The sequence below is a fragment of the Stenella coeruleoalba genome, assembly GCF_951394435.1.
Source record: "Stenella coeruleoalba genome assembly, chromosome: 3".
NCBI lineage: Eukaryota > Metazoa > Chordata > Mammalia > Artiodactyla > Delphinidae > Stenella > Stenella coeruleoalba.
In genome coordinates this window covers 93961958-93983055 of record NC_137148.1, presented here as the reverse complement: position 1 = coordinate 93983055, position 21098 = coordinate 93961958, and the positions used below count along the sequence as shown (strand labels likewise).

The 21098-nt window shown below is 36.5% G+C and overlaps 1 protein-coding gene across 2 annotated transcripts in view; it reads left to right on the top strand.

The window, feature by feature from the left end:
- PGGT1B (protein geranylgeranyltransferase type I subunit beta) overlaps positions 1-21098 on the top strand; it is a 56914-nt gene that overhangs the window by 18445 nt on the left and 17371 nt on the right. For both annotated transcript variants that reach the window (XM_079918792.1, XM_079918793.1), the window contains 4 exons: positions 1266-1333; positions 5089-5240; positions 6819-6951; positions 19858-19903. In XM_079918792.1, the coding sequence (XP_079774918.1) occupies positions 1266-1333; positions 5089-5240; positions 6819-6951; positions 19858-19903 (399 nt within the window). The remainder of the gene's footprint in view (positions 1-1265; positions 1334-5088; positions 5241-6818; positions 6952-19857; positions 19904-21098) is intronic.

Below are 21098 nucleotides of genomic sequence, written 5' to 3'. Positions count from 1 at the left end.
TTGTACCCTTTGGCCAACATCTCCGCTGCCAGCCCTGACAACTACTATTCTACTCTCTATTTCTGTGAGTTCAGCTTTTTTAGATTACACATATAAGTAAGAACATACACTATATGTCTTTCTCTGTCTGGTTTATTTCACTTAGCATAATGCCCTCAAGCCTCATTCATGTTGTTGTAAAAGGCAGGATTTCCGTCTTTTTGATGGCTGAATAATATTCCTGTGTGTGTGTGTGTGTGTCTGTCTGTGTCTGTGTATGTGTAACACATATGACATTTTATCTGTATATAGCTCACATTTTCTCTATCCATTCATCCATCTTTGGACACTTAGGTCGTTTTCACGTCTTGGCTGTTGTGAATAATGCTGCAATGAACGTGGGAGTACAGATATCTCTTTGAGATAATGATGTCATTTTGGGGGGGATATATATACCCAGAAGTGAAATTGCTGGATCATGGTGGTTCTATTTTTAATATTTTGAGGAACCTCCATACTGTTTTCCATAGTGGCTGCAACGATTTACATTCCCAGCAGTAGTCACAAGAGTTCCCTTTTCATGGATGTAGATATTTTCTTTGTTAAGTTCCCAGTTATATTCCATTGACATCTTGAAAAATTTTAGGTAGGAAAAATATCAGTGTGAGTAAACATAGTTTGAATAACTAGAGACTAAGTGCTAACTTACAGTGTTCTTTTGTACTTCAAAGCAAAGTATTGGACTTAGAATGAAGGTCTAATACTAAAATACAAAGTACATATATTTTCTGTGACTGTAGAGCAGTTTATACCTTTACCTTGCTCCCCTGTAAAGAAGCCATGAGTTAAAGTAAAAAGGCACTAGATGGGACATTAGGTTTCTAGATCCTTTTATGTTGCTAACCAGCTATTACCTTGAACATGTCACTTAACATCTGGGCTTCTGCTTTCTGTTCTGTAACATGAGGGATTGAATATGTTGATGACATGAAAATGGTCATTTAGGAAAAGTATGAAAGCATTTTGTACTCAGTGAGTTAGGCTTAAATTAAAGGTACCTGGTAGGAGGTCATTGTTTTGGTTTGGACTGGTTTGGAAATTAAATGAAGAAATTCCCATAAAGCTCCTAGAGCAGACATTCAGTGTTGCCTAGCATGAAAATGGAGACAGTGACAAAACTTTGGTACTAAAATACTCTGTTTCTGAGAGACTGTATAACTGAACTGCTTTAGAATCTGTACAAAAATAAGGTACATTTAAAATAAGTACCTATTTTTATTTTCCAGGATCAAATCTAAATCGCTGTGGTTTCCGAGGCTCTTCATACCTGGGTATTCCATTCAATCCATCAAAGGTTAGTTCTCTTTGCATTAGGAGGAAGGAGGAGAGGGAGTGGAGAGATTTTAGTAAGAAAGAAAACTAAGAAAGTAACAGAAAGAACCAGGCCTCCAAGTTTCAGTGTAGCTAAATACTGTCTAATACTGTGTGTTGTGAACTGGAACTTTTTAAGGGAAAGCTATACCCACCTTACTTCTGGAAGAATGCACAATATATAAATGAACAGAAATTCCTGTTGTTAAAAAATTGTCTTTCTTACTATCGTGTGTGTGTGTGTGTTTGTGTAAAAATTACTGGTGATTTCTTGGAGAAAATGGAAATAAAGCACTCAAGAACATGATACTTGTTCTCTAAGAAACCAATGAACCGTGTGTTACAGAAGGACTTTATATTTGGTTCACATTTCTTAGGAATGAAAGAGAAAGCTCTTGCTAAGCAGTGATTGGAGACCCAAGTAGTGATGAATTATGATGACATTCCTGACGGTAGGCAGACTGTCTTCAGACTTATAGGCAGAGGCTTTGGTACCAGCACATGCAGGTATAGAAAGCAGTGAATCCTAACATATGAGAAGCTTTTTTTCTTCTTCAAAGAAGCAGACCCCAAACAAACTTTTGTAGGTGTTTCATCTGTACGTAAAATATTTTTCTACAATAGAAAGCAGAGCAAAACTTCATCATTTTGTGGAAAGAGACCTCACAAAATAGAAACTTTTTCCTTGATGGGGGTCAGTCTGCTTATATAATGGTTACAAGCCAATATCTGGCTACACTGAGTACATCAAGATTTATATCCCTTTCCAAGCTGAAGGTAAATGACATGTTGCCAATTTTTCCATACTCTGCTTCAAAATTTTGGAATAAATAGCAGTGAGTTTGGAAAAGGTGACATGATTTGATAGAGGCACTGCTTCAACTTTCTTCCTCTGCCCTAAGCTGTAGACCAGCATGCCTGTGTCAAAGTCATATGACTTTGCTAAGGTGTCTCCAATCATGTATGCCAATTGCTTTTAACAGAGAATCTAGAAACTAAGGATCCATAAAAATTGTCCTTTTTCCCCATACATATAATACTTTCCAACTTAAGCCAGTTCTGAATAGAGGTAGCTCTCCATTTAGTCATAATGGACAGGATATCTAAAAGTCATGACACTGATAATAATGACCATTATACAGCACCATACCCTATACAGATGTATACTTAAACTTGTTGGGGTAAAACAGTTCTTTGATAACATTACTTTTAAGAGACAGCCCCCTTACTCCCCTCACCCCCTTCCAAGGCATTTTCGAAACAAAAGGATAAAATGTAAGGAGAGAACATTTTTTGCCTTTGATTCACAGAGTCTCCTGAAACCCATTTTGGGCCCTTAATTCATCGAGACCCTGGCATTTTCTGGGGAAGCTAGGTCTCACTCCATTCTGTGTTGCATTAATCTGAATCTTGAGTGTTAGAGGGAGCTAGAGACTCTAGCTGGAATCATATAGGGCCACAAGGAGTTGTCACTTAGGGTGGTGGCTGAGAATCCAGGAGACAGATGAAGCCAAGAGAATCTGAGGAGGCACATATGATTTTTCAATACAGTATGTAAATAGTATCTTCGCTTTTTCGTCTGAAACCACCTATGGGCCATTCACTTACCTGAAAAATGTCCAGGACCTTTAGTGGCCATAGAACACTTTTTGAGAAACACTAATGGATCTTCTCAACCCCCTTTTCTCACTGTTTTCCTTCAACAAATCCCATATTCTCTATTAAATTATGTACTGTCCTTAACACATACTACATAGCCTGGAATCTTCCTTCTCTCCTTTCCTTTTACTTTTTCTTCTACCTGTAATGCCGCCTCTTCATCTGTACCTAACCAAACTCCTCTTCTGCTGCAGAAAACAATCCTTTATCCAGGTATTATTGTATCTCCATCATGACACATACAGCATTCTACTTTGTACTGTACTTATTCAAGTAGCCCTCTTCTCCCTTCAAGGTTAAGGTCCACATTTGATTTCTGTTCGGATTCCGCACAGTGTTTTTAACATAGCAGATATTTAGTGTGAGTACCAAAAAATGAAACGTTACAGGATTTCTAAGAAGGCAGTTATAAATGTGGAATAGGATATCCAGGAGTATTAAAGCTTGAGTTCTAAGGAGGAGCTCAGAATGAAAGAAATACCACGGTGAAAATTTGCTTGTCATATTTGTGAGACCATATAAGGGATTGTATATGTAAGGCTGGGTAGGTGGGGTGAGTTCAGATTATAGAGGATATTGAACACCTTTGCAAACTTATTCTATGAAGAACTACAGAAGGTCAGTGAGCAGCAAAGTATTCTGATTAAGTCACTAGTGGTTTCAAGACCCTTGAGTCGTGACTCCAAAGAAGTAGTGGCCCTTTTGATATTTGCCTTGCACTTGCATCATCATCAGTAAGATAACTAGCATCTGTATAGACAGTAATTTTATTTAATCCTCAGAGTAACCCTGTGAAATAGGTACTAATGTCTCCATTTTCCAGAATGAGAAAATGCAGCAGTGAGTAGTAGAGCCAGGATTTGATGCCTTACAGTAGTGTAGAAGCTAACATTTATTGTAGAAAGCAGAGGAGTCTGTTTTAACCAGAATCTTGGTACAAGCTTCATTTTAACTTTCTAATGTTATGGGCAGTTATTCTAGTATTTGAAGCAATTATTGATGAGCCCAAACTAAAACAGAAGGAAATCCTGTGAGAAAGATGAATTTAAAATACACTCTTATTCTATCAAAATTAAAACTTTCTTAAACTGAGAAATAGTACAATGTGAAATTTTACATTTTTTAAGTGAAATCATCTTTTTAAAATAACCAAACAGGATTGGCTATTTGAAAATAATTATAAAACTTTAAATGCTTTGTGTATTGCAGAATGTAAAGTTACTTGGTTTTACATTTTTACTTTTACTTTAATAAGTTTTTTAATTAATTTTATCTATGCCAGTGCCAGCTAGAGTCTACAGGATTTCCTACAAGGCGTCACATATTTTATAAACCTTAAGAGACTTTGATAACTGTTGATAGTTTTGTTGAAACAGTCAAATCAGTGAAACTAATCTAATAAATATTCTGGTTATATGAGTTTCCTAGTTTGACTCCCCAGCTCTGCCTGGGCAATTACTAGTCTAACAGTCTTCACAAAAGACTTTTTGCAATCAATGCTCATTTGGTAATTTAAACTTTAAAAATTAGATTGTTTTATTTCTAGAGAATTTTTCAATATTAGTATCTTGAGCTCTTCTTTGCATTTTTTTGTCATTCTAAGTGTTAATATTATTAGAGACTCAAATAATTAAACCATATGAGAATAGAATAATGTTTTTCAACTGTATTGTTTTGTAGGATTTTTAAATGGTGATCACTACTGTGGTATTTAATTTGAATTTGTACAGCATAAAAAATAATTATTTCTACATGCTTTTCTAACTTTATAAGACTTAAATTATAAGTGATATGGTTGGTCAAATAGGAAGTTGAAATAATTTGGCTTATTTGAATATCAGATCTACTTCCATAAACTTGAGGATAAAATTGAAAATTATGTAGCCTGGAAAGTATGCAATAATACTTATGTTGAGACATACACGAAATTGAGTTTTGTTTGTCTCTATCAGATGTCTATGCAAATCAGTATAAACAACATTTAATTTTACTGTTTACTAAAACCTCTTGTCAAATTGCATAATGAAATAAGATCTCATTTCAGTTTTCTAATTAACATTATATTAATTTTGAATCTAGAATCCTGGAACAGCTCATCCTTATGATAGTGGCCACATAGCAATGACCTACACTGGCCTTTCATGCTTAGTTATTCTTGGAGATGACCTAAGCCGAGTAAATAAAGAAGCTTGCTTAGCAGGCTTGAGAGCCCTTCAGCTAGAAGATGGAAGGTATGGGTCATTCTTCGTTACTTGTCTTTTTTTTTTTTTTTTAAGAAAAATCATTTGGAATTAAAAATAGATATAATCCTATACTAGAATTGTAGAGTTTATCATAAACTCTTATTAGAACCACCTAGAGTTCACTGTATACATACGGTTTAAGTGCCTAATCAGTGAAATATTTCTTATGTGAATGAAAATAAAAGTAATCACAATAACAGTTCCATTTTTTCTTAGTTCATTTTTCTTTTTTTTAAAGGCGATAATAGATCCATAAATAAATGATTTAATAGTTTCAGGATTAGGATCTACTTTAATTTACATTCTGGGTAAAAAAAATGGACATTTTGAAGCAGACATACATTTAATCTAAACTTTTATGCCTTAAGACATAGTGATGGGGGAAAAAGGGATGAACATTGAATATTATTATATTCTAGTGTAGGTAGTTTCTGTGATATTATTAAAGGATAGAAAAAGTAGTGAGTTCATTAATATTTGATGGTTTGAGTGGTGTGTCTAACAAAAAAAAGTTTTAAGGTGAAACTTTTTTTTTAAGTTTAGGAAGTGATAAAGCAGTAGTGATGCTATCTAAAGAAAAGACTTTGCAAACAAATCCTGCCACGTTGTTATAGCTGTAGTCCATCTACTGCTGTGTCTATTTTCCTGTCAGTATTTTAAAAACACTGCTGTTGATGAGGGGAAAATTAGTGGAAACATATAAGATAAATTGACATTAATTGGAAATACTATAAAACTAAATATTTACCTCAGCAAGTACATGTGACTAATTTCTCAATAATTCATTATAGTCTTTGGTCACTGCTATCTTATCCTTATTTATAAATAAAAGAATAGATATGAAATACAAACTATTATGTACTTCTCTAAAACTAATTAAATATGTGAAAATTAAATTAAGACAATATGATCGGGGCTTCCCTGGTGGCGCAGTGGTTGAGAGTCCACCTGCCGATGCAGGGGACGCTGGTTCATACCCTGGTCTGGGAGGATCCCACGTGCTGCAGAGCGGCTGGGCCCGTGAGCCATGGCTGCTGGGCCTGCACATCCAGAGCCTGTGCTCCGCAACGGAAGAGGCCACGATGAGAGGGCTGCGTACCACAAAAACAAAAACAAAAACCAATATGATCAGTTAATTAATGGTTATCTATATATACATTGAGAAGAAATTTCGCATAAGCAGAACTTGGGCTTGAGAATTTCTTACTACCCAATAGGTCCCTGCTACTTTTTCTGCTATTAATTCTCAAGCCACTGTGCCATAGCTTTCCATGGCTGAGAGCAAAGAAACTTACTCTGAGTGGTGGCATCTGGGAAAGAGTAACTGTGGTAGTATGTTAAGCTACCCAGAAATTGAACTTGGGAGTACAGTGTTGATTTAGAGGTAGTTTTATATTATTCAAATTAATAGTCCTTTATTGAATAATACAAGTAGTATATGGTTTTTAAATCTGTATTTAGTGATAGCTTTTTCTGTGAGTGAAGACATGAAGTAGGTGTTTCTAACTAACCCCCCTACAAAAAAATAAATTATAGTACAGTAAATCATATGGTTATTATTTTCAGTTTTTGTGCAGTACCTGAAGGCAGTGAAAATGACATGCGATTTGTATACTGTGCTTCCTGTATTTGCTATATGCTCAACAACTGGTCTGGCATGGATATGAAAAAAGCCATCAACTATATTAGAAGAAGTATGGTGAGTTGTGTTGATAAATTGACTCTTTGTTTTAAGTTATTACTGCTGATATATGGGGGCTGGGGCATGCCTCATCTCTTCTAGCAATAATTTGGAAATAAGGATAATAAGATTGCTTTCTGGGTACATCATATATCAGAATAGCCATTTAAGAATAATATTCAAGGAAAGTTTGACTTTTTAGCCATTAAATTTTAAATGTAATCTGATTGTGTCCAAAGAAACTGTCTTTAGCAGAAAGACATTAGTCAGCCTTAGAAGCAAAAACTAGTAAAATCTCAAAGGTAAATGTTGAACCTATCTTAATAGGGATCATTGGGAAGTCGCAGCCAAGCATAAAGGAGAATTACAGTGCCCTTGGTGAGATTATTCCTATATTGGGTGTGAGGTGTGAGTTCCTTAAGCTATTTTGACTAGCAAGATTGACTAGGCTGACAGTAGATTTTTGGATCACTTTTGGTTTCTTAATACTTTTATGTGGGTTTTTTTTTTTAATCTAAGGTTTATTTTAAGGAGAATATCAAGTAGAAATTTTATTCTTTCACACAATACAATTTAGTCTTTTTATCAACAATAGTAAGGAAAACTTAGTTTAGTCTCAGCCAGAACTATCCTTTGCTCTACTTTTTAGTCTCTCATATACAACCAGAGAAATAGAAGTGCTGCTTCCCAGGTCTATTTTACTTCCTAAATATGAAATTTTTATAGATTAGAATATTTTAGGCTGTTAATTCAACTTTTACTAGTCCATATTTCAGAACAAAAATGTAAGTTCTTAGAGGAATGGAGTTATTTTTAATTGAATGTGTGAATGTGAATCAGATTTTATAGAATCTATAATAGCACAGGTTTTTAAAAGCCTGTGGAGGCAGAAAGACGAAACCTTTAAAGGAGTTTTAACATCTTTATTGGAGTATAATTGCTTTACAAAGATGTGCTTTATAAAAGGAGTTTTAAGAGGAAAGGAGGTTTATGTTATAGACAAAGGTGGGAGATATACATTTTGGCATGAATATTGCAGAAATAACACCATGTTCTTCTCAGTGCATTGTATTTGGAGGTACAACATGTTAATTTGCTCTATTATTGGTGATGTTAACTTTAATCACTTGGTTAAGGTGGTGTATGCCAGATTTTCCTCTGTAAAGTTAGCATTTTTCCCTTTGTAATTATTTAGTATCTCATGGTGAGATACTTGGAGACTGTATAAATATCCTGTCCCTCATCAAACTTATCCACTAGTATTGGTATGCATTGATATTTTCCAGCTCTATCATTCATTCTGTAATTATCAGTTAAAATTCTACAGTTATGGAAAGCTTTCCCTTCACCTTTATCTACTTATTTATTTAATTTAAACAGGCACTCTAGATTCTTGTTTTACTCAATGGGTTATTATCTGTAACTATCATGATTTATTTTGATGCTGTCCCAGATTCAGCCAGCAAAAACCCCTTCACCCCTTCAGCCAGCAAAAACCCCTTGTGCCCTTTTGGTGTGTCCCCTTCATTCTTTGAGCACCTCCTTGTCTTCTGGTACAAGATATTCCAGGTTCATAGTTTAATTTCCCAGCCTCAGTTCTGAAATTGGTCATTTCTTCAAGGAGTTCTAGTTCTTATTGGAGGATGATGTTTAGAAACCACGATTTGGGCACAAAATGTGCTTATTGGTACTGGGATATCACTGCTTCTGGCCCCTCTCTCAGAGGTAGGAAATGTATATATATATACACAGACATCCCCCTTACATACTTATACACATCTATATCTTTTTATCTATCTATCTATCAATCAAAAACCGTGAGTTCACACTAATACCTCAAATTTTAATCCAATACCACTAGGTTCATTTTAACCTTCCTTTTTTCATTTGTAACTCCCTTCTCAGAGAGTGACAAACCTGTCTCCTATTATCCAGAATGCATTGGTTCTTTTTGTTTAGAGCCTGAAGGTATATAGTCAAAATGTTATATTTAAGAAACACTTGAGTTACTTCTTTTATTCCCTCCACCCCCAACCTTTAGTTTGTTTATGTTAATTTATTTGAAATAAAGTTGTTTATTTGTTTCTGTTTGGATTCTATTTTAGGATTCCCCCCAACTTTGTTGATTTTATTTCTTTAATATGTGAAATATTAACTCGGTTTTGAAAGTCATAACTATACAAAAAGTTATATTCAGAGATGTGTAACTCACAGGGCTTCCTGTTCCTTCTATCTCCACCCCCTTCCTAACTCCCATGTTTGCCACCTTGTTCCCATTCACTCTGTAGGTAAACGTTCTCATTAGTTTTTGGTTAGGCCTCCCTGTACTTCTTTTTGATGAACAGATATGTACATTTTTATTTCTGCTTTCTTACTCAAAAGAGTACTTTTTTCAGTTTGCTTTTTACATTTAACAATATAGCTTGAAAACCACTCTATATCAGGTCATAGAAATTTTCCTCATTTCTTTTTTAACAGTTTTGTAGTACTCCATCACATGCACATGTCATAGCTTTTTCCAGCTCTTCTATATATAGGCTACATATTTTCCAAATGCGAACAGTGTTGAAATTCATACCTTCTACATGTGTGCTTATGTATTGTTGGGGATATAACTTCAGAATAAATTCCAAGCAGTGGAATTGCTTAATCAAAAAGTAAATGCATACGGGGGGATTGGTTCAAGGTGATGGAGTAGAAGGACATGCACTCACTCCCTCTTGCGAGAGCACCAGAATCACAACTAACTGCTGAACAGTCATCGACAGGAAGACACTGGAACTCACCAAAAAAGATACCCCACGTCCAAAGACAAAGGAGAAACTGCAACGAGATGGTAGGAGGGGCGCAATCACAGTAAAATCAAATCCCATAACCGCTGGGTGGGTGACTCACAAACTGGAAAACAGTTACACCACAGAAGTCCACCCACTGGAGTGAAGGTTCTGAGCCCCATGTCAGACTTCCCAACGTACGGGTCCAGCAATTGGAGGAGGAATTCACAGAGAATCAGACTTTGAAGGCTAGCGGGATTTGATGCCAGGACTTTGACAGGACTGGGGGTAACAGAGACTCCACTCTTGGAGGGCACACACAAAGTAGTGTGCGCATCAGGACCCAGGGGGAAGGGGCAGTGACCCATAGGAGACGGAACCAGACCTACCTGCTAGTGTTGGAGGGTCTCCTGCAGAGGTGAGGGGAGGCTGTGGCTCACCATGGGGACAAGGACACTGGCAGCAGAAGTTCTGGGAAGTACTCCTTGGCATGAGCCCTCCCAGAGTCCACCATTAGCCCCACCAAAGAGCCTGTAGGCTCCAGTGCTGGGTCACCTCAGGCTGAACAACCAACAGGGAGTGAACTCAGCCTCACCCATCAGCAGACAAGTGGATTGAAGTTTGAACTGAGCTCTGCTCATCAGAGCAAAACCCACCTCTACCCACCACCAATCCCTCCCATCAGGAAGCCTGCACAAGTCTCTTAGATAGCCTCATCCACCACAGGGCAGACAGCAGAAGCAAGAACTACAGTCCTGCATCCTGCAGAATGAAAAACCACATACACAGAAAGATGGACAAAATGAAAAGGCAGAGGACTGTGTGCCAGATGAAGGAACAAGATAAAACCCCAGAAAAACAATTAAATGAAGTGGAGATAGGCAACCTTCCAGAAAAAGAATTCAGAATAATGAGAGTGAAGATGATCCAGGACCTCAGAAAAAGAATGGAGGCAAAGATCGAGAAGATGCAAGAAATGTTTAACAACAACCTAGAAGAATTAAAGAACAAACAAACAGAGATGAGCAATACAATAACTGAAATGAAAAATACACTAGAAGGAATCAATAGCAGAATAACTGAGGCAGAAGAATGGATAAGTGACCTGGAAGACAGAACGGTGGAATTCATTGCCACAGAACAGAATAAAGAAAAAGGAATGAAAATAAATGAAGACAGCCTAAGAGACCTCTGGAACAACATTAAATGCACCAATATTTGCATTATAGGGGTCCCAGAAGGAGAAGAGAGAGAGAAAGGACCCGCGAAAATATTTGAAGAGATTATAGTCTAGAACTTCCCTAACATGGGAAAGGAAATAGCCACCCAAGTCCCAGAAGCGCGGAGAGTCCCAGGCAGGGTAAACCCAAGGAGAAACATGCCGAGACACATAGTAATCAAATTGCCATAAATTAAAGGCAAACAAAAACTATTAAAAGCAGCAAGGGAGAAATGACAAATAACATACAAGGGAACTCCCATAAGGTTATTAACAGCTTATTTCTCAGCAGAAACTCTACAAGCCAGAAGGGAGTGGCATGGATATTTTAAAGTGATGAAAGGGAACAACCAACAATCAAGATTACTCTACCTGACAAGGATCTCATTCAGATTCGACAGAGAAATCAAAAGCTTTACAGACAAGCAAAAGCTAAGAGAATTCAGCACCACCAATCCAGCTCTACAACAAATGCTAAAGGAACTTCTGTAAGTGGGAAACACAAGAGAAAAAAAGGACATACAAAAACAAACCCAAAACAATTAAGAAAATAGGAATATACATATTGATAATTACCTTAAATGTGAATGGATTAAATACTCCAACCAAAAGACACAGGCTCACTGAATGGATAGAAAAACAAGATCCATATATATGCTGTCTACAAAAGACTCACATCAGACCTAGGGACACATTCAGACTGAAAGTGAGGGAATGGAAAAAGATATTGCATGCAGTGGAAATCAATAGAAAGCTGGAGTAGCAATATTTATATCAGATAAAATAGACTTTAAATTAATGAATGTTACAAAAGACAAGAAAGGACACTACCTAATGATGAAGGGACCAAAATCCAAGAAGAAGACAATAACAATTATAAACATATATGCACCCAATATAGGAGAACCTCAATACATAAGGCAGATGCTAAAAGCTATAAAAGAGGAAATTGACAGTAACACAATAATAGTGGGGGACTTTAACACCTCAGTTACACTAATGGACAGATCATCCAGACAGAAAATTAATAGGGAAACGCAAGCTTTAAATGACAAAATATACCAGATAGATTTCATTGATATCTATAGGACATTCCATCTGAAAACAGCAGGTTACACTTTCTTCTCAAGTGCACATGGAACATTCTCAAGGATAGATCACATCTTGGGTCACAAATAAAGCCTCGGTAAATTTAAGAAAATTGAAATCATATCAAGCATCTTTTCCAACCACAACGCTGAGATTAGAAATAACTTACAGGGAAAAAAAACCTTAAAAAACAAACACATGGAGGCTAAACAATATGTACTAAATAACCAAGAGATCACTGAAGAAATCAAAGAAGAAATCAGAAAATACTTAGACACAAATGACAACAAAAACACGATGATCCAAAACCTATAAACAATCTAACCTTACACCTAAAGTAACTAGAGAAAGAAGAAGAAACAAAACCCAAAGTTAGTAGAAGGAAAGAAATCATAAACATCAGAGCAGAAATACATGAAATTGAAACAAAGAAAACGGTAGCAAAGATCAATAAATCTGAAAGCTGGTTCTTTGAGAAGGTAAACAAAATTAATAAAACTTTAGCCAGACTCATCAAGAAACAGAGGATGCAAATCAATAGAATTAGAAATGAAAAAGAAGTTACAACGGACACTGCAGAAATAGAAAGCATCATAAAAGGCTGCTACAACCAACTCTGTGCCGATAAAATGGACAACCTGGAAGAAATGGACAAATTCTTCAAAAGGTATAACCTTCCAAGACTGAACCAGGAAGAAATAGAAAATATGAACAGACCAATCACAAGTAATGAATTTGAAACTGTGATTAAAAATCTTCCAACAAACAAAAGTCCAGGACCAGATGGCTTCATAGGTGAATTCTATCAAACCTTTAGAGAAGAGCTAACACCCATCCTTCTCAAACTCTTCCAAAAAATTGCAGAGGAAGGAACACTCCCAAACTCATTCTATGAGGCCACCATCACCCTGATACCAAAACCAGACAGAGATCTACCAAAAAAAAATTACAGACCAATATCACTGAGGAATATAGATGCAAAACTCCTCAACAAAATACTAGGAAACAGAATCCAACAACACATTAAAAGGATCATACACCATGATACAGTGGGATTTATCCCAGGGATGCAAGGATTCTTCAGCATACGCAAATCAATCAATGTGATACACCATATTAACAGATTGAAGAATAAAAGCCATATGATCATCTCAATAGATACAGAAAAAGTTTTTGACAAAACTCAACACCATTTAGGGTAAAAACTCTTCAGAAAGTGGTTATAGAGGGAACGTACCTCAACATAATAAAGGCCATATACGACAAACCCACAGCAAATATTATTCTCAATGGTGAAAAACTGAAAGCATTTCCTCTAAGATCAGGAACAAGACAAGGATGTCCACTCTCGCCACTATTATTCAACATAGTTTTGGAAGTCCTAGCCATGGCAATCAGAGAAGAAAAAGAAATAAAAGGAATCCAAATTGGAAAAGCAGAAGTAAAACTGTCACTGTTTGCAGATGACATGATACTATACACAGAAAATCCTAAAGATGCCAGCAGAAAACTGCTAGAGCTAATCAATGAATTTGGTGGAGTTGCAAGATACAAAATTAATGCACAGAAATCTCTTGCATTCCTAGACACTAAAACGAAAGATCAGAAAGAGAAATTAAGGAAGCGATCCCATTCACCATTGCCACAAAAAAAATTAAATACCTAGGAATAAACCTACCTAAGGAGGTAAAAGACCTGTACTCAGAAAACAATAAGACAGTGATGAAAGGAATCAAAGATGACACAGACAGATGGAGAGATATACCATGTTCTTGGATTGGAAGAATCAATATTGTGAAAATGACTATACTACCCAAAGCAATCTACAGATTCAATGCAATCCCTATCAAACTACCACTGGCATTTTTTGCGGAACTAGAACAAAAAATCTTAAAATTTGTATGGAGACAAAAAAGACCCCGAACAGCCAAAGCAATCTCGAGGGAAATAAACGAAGCTGGAGGAATCAGACTCCCTGACTTCAGACTATACCACAGAGGTACAGTAATGAAGACAATATGGTACTGGCACAAAAACAGAAATATAGATCAATGGAACAGGATAGAAAGCCCAGAGATTAACCCACGCACCTATGGTCAACTAATCTGTGACAAAGGAAGCAAGGCTATACAATGGAGAAGAGACAATTCCTTCAGTAAGTGGTGCTGGGGAAACTGGACAGCTACATGTAAAAAAATGAAATTAGAACAACACTCTCTAACACCATACACAAAAATAAAATCAAAATAGATTAAAGACCTAAATGTAAGGCCAGACACTATCAAACTCTTAGAGGAAAACATAGGAAGAACACTTCGACATAAATCACAGCAAGATCTTTTATCACCCACCTCCTAGAGTAATGGAAATAAAAACAAAAATAAACAAATGGGACCTAATGAAACTTAAAAGCTTTTGCACAGCAAAGGAAACTATAAACAAGGCGAAAAGACAACCCTCAGAATGGGAGAACATATTTGCAAATGAAGCAATGGACAAACGATTAATCTGCAAAATATATAAACAGCTCATGCAGCTCAATATTAAAAAAACAAACACCCCAATCAAAAAATGGGCATAAGACCTAAATAGACATTTCTCCATAGAAGACATACAGATGGCCAAGAGGCACATGAAAAGCTGCTCAACATCACTAATCATTAGAGAAATGCAAATCAAAACTACAATGAGGTATCACCTCACACCGGTCAGAATGGCCATCATGAAAAAGTCTACAAACAATAAGTGCACTGCAAGACCCTTGCACTGTTGGTGGGAATGTAAATTGATATAGCCGCTATGGAGAACAGTATGGAGGTTCCTTAGAAAACTAAAAATAGAACTACCATATGATCCAGCAGTCCCACTACTGGGCATATACCCTGAGAAAACCATAATTCAAAAAGAGACATGTACCCCAATGTTCATTGCAGCACTATTTACAATAGCCAGGACATGGAAGCAACCTAAGTGTCCATCGGCCGATGAATGGATGAAGCAGATGTGGCACATATATACAATGGAATATTACTCAGCCAGAAAAGGAAATGAAATTGAGTTATTTGTAGTGAGGTAGATGGACCTAGAGTCTGTCATAGAGTGAAGTAAGTCAGAAAGAGAAAAACAACTACCGTATGCTAACACATATATATGGAATCTAAAAAAAAAAATGTTTCTTATGAACCTAGGGGCAGGACAGGAATAAAGATGCAGATATAGAGAATGGAGCTGAGGACACGGGTAGGGGGAAGGGAAAGCTGGGGCGACGTGAGAGAGTAGCATTGACATATATACGCTACCAAATGTAAAATAGCTAGTGGGAAGCAGCTGCATAGCACAGCGAGAGCAGGTCAGTGCTTTGTGACCACCTAGAGGGGTGGGATAGGGAGGGTGGGAGGGAGACTCTAGAGGGAGGGGATATGGTGATATATGTATACGTATAGCTGATTCACTTTGTTATACAGCGGAAACTAACACAACATTGTAAAGCAGTTATACTCCAATAAAGATGTTAAAAAAAAGTTCAAGAAGATTTCTCAGAAGGGAAAGATCTGAGTTTCCAGATATCCTGAAAGGACCACTGAGGGCCCATTATAATGGATGAAAATAGGCTCAAACCCAGGAACATTACTGTGAAATTTCAGAACACTGGAACAAAGGAAAGATCCTTCTTTGCCTTGACTCTTAGAGGATGTTCTCCACCAAAACAAAAGAGTAAACCAAGAAAGAGGAAGAGATAAGAAATCCAACTCAGGTGAAAAACATAGGAAGTTCCAAGGTTGATAGTGAAGGGAAGTCCCCAGATGACAGCTCTGCAACAGTGTGGAGAGCACTCAACCCAGATAGGACAAGGATGGAGGAGTGGGGGGCTCTGTTCAAGACAAAGACAGACATTGGTAGGTGTCTAATGGTGGTTGACTGTGTCTATCAGAAGCTGTGTCTATTAGACGGTCAGTACAAAGTAAAACACACAAATGGGGGAAAAAGTAACAGTTAATTTCAGGAAAAATAAGAAAATAAACAACCATAGTCCACAATGCTCAACTGTGAATTGTATTTTCGTAGACAGGTTACATAATCACAGAAGTTGATTTAAGCAAAGTGTAGTATCCTCGGAGCATGGGGCACAGGAACAGAGGGGAATGGGGTGTAAGAGAGTTGGATGCTTATCTACCATAATAAATGATAGAATATGTCTAAAAGTCACAATTTAAAACAGTATGATCTAGGCATATTATTTGGAAGCACCAAGATGTATACTCCAGAAGAAATGGCCAAATACTGAAAAGTGGTTGCCTCTGGAAAAGGGTACTGGAGGAGTGTGAGGAATGATGCAGGGAATCACTGTTTTGTTATAAATTTTTGTTATAAATTTTTCAGTACCATTTAACTTTCTAAATGATGAATGTATATACCTTTGATAAAATAAATTTTAAAAAATGTTATGCTTTTCTAGGGTTTTATTTTAATAATTTTTAAAAAGCATATGTTATGCTTTTTTCAAAATGAAAAAATAAAACAAACATAAAGGAAAAAAAAAGAATTACCATATGACGCAGCAATCCCACTGCTGGGCATATACCCAGAGATAGCTATAATTCAAAAAGACACATGCATCCCAGTGTTCATTGCAGCACTGTTTACAATAGCCAGGTTATGGAAGCAGCCTAAATGCCCATCGACAGACGAATGGATAAAGAAGATGTGGTACATGCATACAATGGAATATTACTCAGCCATAAAAAAGGAACGAAATTGGGTCATTTGCAGAGACATGGATGGACCTAGAGACTGTCATGCAGAGTGAAGTCAGAAAGAGAAAAACAAATAGTGTATATTAACACGTATATGTGGAATCTAGAAAAATGGTACAGATGAACCAGTTTGCAAGGCAGAAATAGGGACACAGATGTAGAGAACAAAAGTATGGACACCAAGGGGGGAAAGCAGGGGGTATGGTGAATTGGGAGATTGGAAATGACATATATACACCAATGTGTATAAAATAGATAACTAATAAGAACCTGCTGTATAAAAAAAGTAAATGCATACATAAAGTTTATCAGATATTGCCCATTTTCTCTACAAAAGGTATGAACCAATTTATATTCCCACCAGTGTATGAGAGTGCCTGTGTCCGCACAGTGTCACCAATAGAATGTGTTTTCACACGGTTTTTATTTTTACCAATATGATGGGTGAAAAATGGTATCTCAGTGTTTTTAATTTGCATTTATTTTATTAGGAATGAGTTTGACCATTTTCTTAACTTTAGGACTGTACAAAACCAGGCCACAGGCCAAATTTAACCTGTAGTCCCCAGTTTGCTGACCCCTACTTGTAGTCCATTATTTTTCCTTTTTCTTTAGGTATTCCAATTTAGTGTGTTTTCTTTCTTTGCTTATCTTTCATTTCAACCACTTTCTCTCTGACCCTTTTTACTTCTTTATCTCATTTTTATTCTCTTTGCTGTTTTCAGCCTTTCTTAAATGTCCCTTACTGTGTTTTCCTGAAATCATTTAATTTTTATTTCTTCCTACTGTTTATCCTTTTCATTTTTTAACGTTAAATCTCTTTTCATATTCCCGAATGCTTATTTGAGGATATGCAGTTGAGTTTGGGGTGCTGTATTACAGTTTTCCTTTGCTTTATCACCATTTTTTGGAGGTGAAGGCAGATTTTCCTATACTGGGATGTTTTCATTCTGATTGTTGTGTTTTCATCTCAGAGTTACTTTGTGTAGATTTGTCTTTTTCTGTTTAGTCATTAGTGGATTTTTTTTTTCTTACAAGAATTCCTAGTTTAAGAGTGCCCTCTTTTCAGTGCAGAGAAACAAAGTATGATTTCTTTAATTTAGAGTGTCTTTTTGTTTGTTTGTTCAGTGATTGGGGAAGGTTTGTGAGTTCTGTGATTTTCTGGTAGGAGAAAGGTTCTCTTTTGTTTCCCGGGTTTTTGCATTTTGTTCTTTGGAGTTTTCATTTATTTGGTCTTCAGTGGGCCCTTCTCCCTTCCTTTTTTAACTGTCTTCACCAGACTTATGCCCATTGAATGCTGCCACCTTGACTTGCACACTCTCCTCGGTCTTTTCTCTGTAGTCACTGTTCAGTGTTACCAGAGCTCCTACAGTACAGCATCCTCACTTTGCCTGGTAGTGCCAGACTGTAATGATGGTCTTGCAGGCTGAAATGATGCACAGTGATTTTAATCATCAGTGGGAAAAATGACACTTGTTCTGTGACCTTTATAATTTTTTGCCAAAACATTAAAAACTATTACCGTTATAAATGTACACAGAATTTTTAAATGGTAAAACCAATGTTTATTTATTAGTACATCATAATTTAAAACATTAGCAATATTGAAAATTAAAGTGTTTTCTGTGTAAAAACATTCATCAGTAGTAGCTTGAACAGCACTGTTTGTCTTCTCATTATATAATTTATAATATGGAGCAGGCATCTTTTCTGTCTTGGTAAATGATCATACTCCTTTCTAAGTTTGTATCAGCTTCCAACATTCTGTCCTTTGCATTTTCATTGTGAAATATCTGAGAGTTCCTTTTATGTGAAGTTTTTGCCAGCATCTCTTCTCTAGAACATCTCCATCTTTTTCATCAGAGCCACTTTCCTCATTTATGTAGATATTTCTTTCGCCTTCACTTGATTTTTCTGACTGCATATCTAGTCTCAATCAGCCAGCACTGTCATGATAGCTGTTTCTTATATTACTCTGTTTGATCTCAATTTCACTTTCAGTGTTAACTGCTTTTCATTTCTTTACTGCACTTTCATCTTTGGTAGCCAATCTCCTTTTTTGATTGTTTTTAAAACATCATGTGGGTTTATCGCTAAAAGACAAAGAGACAGCACAGCCACATACATTGCTGTCTGTGTGAACTGAAAAACATGTGCAGTGACCAATTACCACAGACTTTGAAAAAGGTGACGTGATTGGTCACTGATTGTGATACACATCTATTATGTATGTAATGGTTTGTGGACTGAGGAGCTAGCAGCAAGTTTGTACTTTATGCAGTTGCTAACTGTTAATATATTGTTATTACTGAAATTTGAACCATACTATGTTACTTAACTAAGCGGGGGTACCTGGAATTTGTGTATATTGGAACTGTGCAAAGCAAGGATTGCCTGTATTTCACACTGAGGCTTTTCCTAGTGATTTAAGCTAGTGATTTTAGGTAATCTGAGACCTGCCATTAGCGCCTCTCCTCTCTCTTCCTCACAAGTTTTCATAGATTGCCCTTGCTCTCTGCAAAAGTATGTCAGGAGTGTGGGATTTGATGTTTCTTCTTCTGTAGAAAGGAAATTTGAAGCTTGAGCATGTCTTCTAGCTTTGACAAGGTTTCAGTTTTATGTAGTTGTATTGTTCTTATCCTGTTTTGATTTTGTGGGATATGTGGGGAGATTCAAATTTAGGCAGGCACCATTATCATTGGCTACCTAAGAGCCTCAAAATAGATTTGTGTTTATAATGTTATAGGAGTATAAAATCCTTATTTCCTTAAATTCATATATTCTTGAAAGTGAGAGAGGAATAAAGGTTGGGGCTTCTTATTGGGTAGAAATTAAATATGTAGGTGCCATCTTTGGACAGTATTCTCAGAATATGCCTACTGCATACATTTACTGATTTGGCTTGGTGAATAAGACAAGAGCAGGTACTTGAAAATGCCTAGATCTATTTCATTGTGGGAAAGAGTGCATATTTTGAAAAATATAAAGGAGAACTAAAATTAGATCAAGAGACAAAAAATGAGCATAATGACAACTTATTTATTTATTATTATTTCCCTGTTAAACTGAACATATTTTTCTTTTTCAGTCCTATGACAATGGGTTGGCACAGGGAGCTGGACTTGAATCTCATGGTAAGGCATCTTAAAATAAATGGACATGTAGTTTCTTTTGTTCCTTCAAATAACATCATGGTATCTTCAACATGTAGGACCTCAGAAGTCTGTCTCAACTCTTGGTGCAGCCTGACTGTCTTCTTTCCTACTTCTCTCTGTTGACACTGCTGTGCCAACTCGAGCCTCTCCTAGGTCAGTAACCATTCAGAGATTATTCAGACCAGAATGTTCAAACAGTACTTTCTGGTGATCATTTCAGCTGTTAGTTGCATGAAAACATCTTGGGATGATTTAACATATTGTTAGAAAACAGCACGTTTTCTTCTTTGGTGTAATACTAAAAAGCTAGATACAGAATATTAAACATGAATCAATGAATTTGTGAAGAAAAAATTTTTTTTACCTCCTTAATATAATTGTCCTAAGTCATAGTGATAAAACATTTTGCCACATAGCATATGTTCACTGCGTACATTAATACAGTTTCTCCTTTCACACTTTTCCTCAATTTTGGCAGAACCAGAGTGAGCGATAGTCACTTAGTTTGTCAAAACATCAATAGCCTGAACTCTTTCAAGTGGAATATATCGTGTAGAAGTAAATGCACTTCCTTGCTCCTTTTTTTTTTTTTTTTAAAAAACGAGCCCAGATCAGGGAGGCTCTCTGAGTGAAATCCTTGTTTCCTCTTCATCACAGCAGTGTTTTTGTGCTCACCTGTGTGTCCATCCCTCTGCTAGCACGATAGAGTAGAAAGAACACATCAATATTCAGGTCTCAGCCCTAACACTAGCTATGTGGCTTAGGCCCCTTACTTAATCTCTCTGAGGATTTCCTCATCAACAGAGTAGAAATAATTATATCTTTCTTTAAAATTATTTTTAGAGATACGAGGGAAACTGGTTTGTAAACTGTAAACCATGTATAAACATTTTTTTAAAACACATTCCTTGTGCTTTCCCTAGGACCTGTCCTATCAGGTATCTCTTCCCTCTCTGACATTTTCACTCCCTCCTTCGGTGGTATTTGTAGAGCATACGTGTCACTAAGGGGCGTATAGAAAACTGTCTTGGATTTTCCTCTGAAGCCATACTGTAATTAGGACATCATAATTCTTGTGTATGTCTATATGAGATTGGGGGTGGCAGTAGCAATTATGTCACTGGTCATCACTACTTGGTAAGGAGGGATATACTTGTAGTTGCACAAAGAGGAA